General features: G+C 45.1%; 1 protein-coding gene across 1 annotated transcript in view; it reads right to left on the bottom strand.

The window, feature by feature from the left end:
• Positions 1-146: 146 nt before the first annotated feature.
• The window catches only part of wsb1 (WD repeat and SOCS box containing 1), a gene marked incomplete at its 3' end in the record, with an annotated part of 12,450 nt that continues 9,902 nt past the window's right edge, over positions 147-2,694 (bottom strand). Inside the window, 2 exon segments of the mRNA XM_037678409.1 lie at positions 147-260; positions 1,645-1,817. Of these exon segments, the coding sequence (XP_037534337.1) occupies positions 147-260; positions 1,645-1,817 (287 nt within the window).

The raw sequence follows: 2,694 nt of genomic DNA, 5'->3' as shown, positions 1-2,694 counted from the left end.
TTCAGATGTGAACCAACAGATCCAGGTTTCAGATGTGAACCAACAGACAGGTATGACTTCGGATGATCAAACAAGCAGCAAGGAGACAAACCAAAGACAGCAGAGAAACCATGAGACAGTCCTGGTCTGGATCTGCTGGGTCCCACCTGTCATCGGTAACGCTGGCGATGTGGCGTCCATCAGGGAAGAAAGTCACGGAGCGAACCCAGCGGTCATTGGCCCCTCCAGCAAAAATGGGTGAAGGAGGGGGGAAGAGATGTCTGGAGAAGGAAGACAGCAGGTCAGAAAGAGCACGAGGACATGGAGCACCGTGTTCTGCTGCACTTCTGTCTGCGGCAGCAGCTGGTTCTGATCCGGTCCGAGCTCGTCACCACATAAAAACTGAATCAAGATTAATCCCAACGGATAAACGAAACGTTTATTTTGACCAGATTAACACCCTTAGTCAGATGACGCTTTAAATGTCCACTGTGTGGACATGTCTTTACTCCGGTGGACACTGAAGGAGCCTCGATCTTCTTCTTGTCCTTCAAACTCATTCTGAGGGACATCATCTAGTTTTCTATTGACCTGAAACATACATGCATGTGCTCCATAATTTGACGTGCTCCATAATTTAAAACTCGACACTTCATGTTGACTCAACAGCTGGAACAGATCTTCTGTGGGAAACACCTTGCTCTTATTTCTTTAGTTTAAATATTTGATTTCATTATAAGTAATAAATATGTTAAAATACTCCAGATTAATAATGTTTCAAAGTATAAAACTGACAGGTGGTGTGTGCTCATCTACTGGTACATGCTGCGGCCCCCACCATGCTTCACTGCAGGTCTTGGCCCCTCAGTGGAGATGCTGCCTCCGTGTCTGGTCGGAGCACAGAGTCCAGGCCGTCTCCTGGTCTCCAGCCACAAGCAAACGTGGTTTTATGGTGAGCAGCATGAACAGAACATCTGGAACCAGCCAGTGGTTGGAGCTGAATGAAACTTCAGGAACCAGTCAGTGGGTGAACATCTAGACCTGACTGACTTCTGGAATGATGTGGAGCTAAAGTTGGTGTGGTCCAAGCTGGGACTCATGTCACAACATATTGCATGAGACTGTGCAGAATCTATTTGACAACAACTGGTTAAATGTTGACGTCAGCATGAGAGGAGTTTGTCTCCAGACTGCGGTGTGGAACGTGTCAGACTCTTCTGTGCAGATCCATCCAGGTCATCTGTGGCCTCCTGGACGCTTCTCTCATCACTGCCGTCCAACAAGCTGCTGGCAGGTGTGCTGTGGCGACATCATCCTTCCACTTCCTAATAATGGATCTCTGTGGGATCTTCACGGTTCTGGGACACGTTTTAAAACCCAGCCCTGTCCTGTGGTCTCCAAGACGTGTCCTCCTTAGTGTTAGACCTTACAGCACGGAGGTGTTGGTGGTCAGAGCAGGTGCATTTACTGAGCTGCCTCTGAAGGACACGGTCGAAGCTTCAGAACAAACGGGCCGAGTCCTCGTTTCAATGTAATATTTTTACAGCTGCTGTTTTTTATTTAGCTTCTTTATTTTGTAAAATCCTTTGTGTAGACTTTTCCTAAGAAGCAGATAAAACTCCATTAAAGCCCCAGTTAGGGTTCGGTTGCCAGGTAATGTCTCACCCCAGCTCCAGGAGGACCGTGGCCTTGTGGTGGTCCCACACAATCACTCGAGTGTCGTAGGAGGCGGTGGCCAACAGCGCCCCATCTGGTGAAAAGTCACAGGACACCACATCGTTGTGGTGTCCCTCCAGCCTCCGTATCAACGTGTACTTATCCATGTTCCACAGTAACACCTGCAAGTTGAAGAGAGCAACCGTTACAACCCCAGAATGACTGGGCAGCACACGGACGTACCGCTTCATATTTAACGTTGTCTCGACTAAATTAACTGGAATTACAACATAATTAAACAAGGTAGGCTCAGAGTCACTATGACGGCGCTGCGTAGTTTTAAAATGGACAAGAACAACAAACAACATGCTACACAACCAGCAAGACTACCGTCATTATAATTACAACTAAACTAGCTATGAATAGGAAATCTACATCATTTTATTTGGATTATACGTGTTTTTACAGAAATGCACTTTATGAATACTACGTAGTAATTTAACAAACAAGTGAACAAAACAGAGAGAAAACAAGAAGTAACTTAAAATAACAAAATTACTCCACTGGTTTCCCCATTCAGAGTTTTAGTTCAGTGTGTTTACAAAAGGCTCACATCTCCAGCAGAAGCCTACGGAGAGAGACAGATACTGCAAGAGAAAAACATATTTTATGGCCAAAGGTCTCACACCCTGGCAAAGTACACACACACACATACACACAGGCACACGCATGTCAACACATGTCAGAAAATGGTAACTGTACGTTTTTAATTCAGTATTACACTGGGCTTTGAGTTAAATAGTTGATTCAGCAGTTTGAAACTTTTTCTCTTGCAGTTTAACGTCAAACAAAGAAAAGTTTGATGAGTTCATGCAACAACATTTAATTTAATAAAGTATTTAGAATCGAACGAAACGTTCGTCGTCACATCTGTGCTGATACAGACGGACAGTTTGTTCTGCCACTCAGGGCGTAACGGTACGCAGGTTTATACCAGTCACAGCACACACACGGGACGAGTACTCTGAAGTACATACTGTATGTGTTTCTCATTTGGGA

Source organism: Nematolebias whitei, chromosome 6 (genome assembly GCF_014905685.2).
Source record: "Nematolebias whitei isolate Nwh7 chromosome 6, NemWhi1, whole genome shotgun sequence".
Classification (NCBI taxonomy): domain Eukaryota; kingdom Metazoa; phylum Chordata; class Actinopteri; order Cyprinodontiformes; family Rivulidae; genus Nematolebias; species Nematolebias whitei.
The sequence above is the reverse complement of the archived record's forward strand: the minus strand, read 5'-3'. Positions and strand labels throughout refer to the sequence as shown.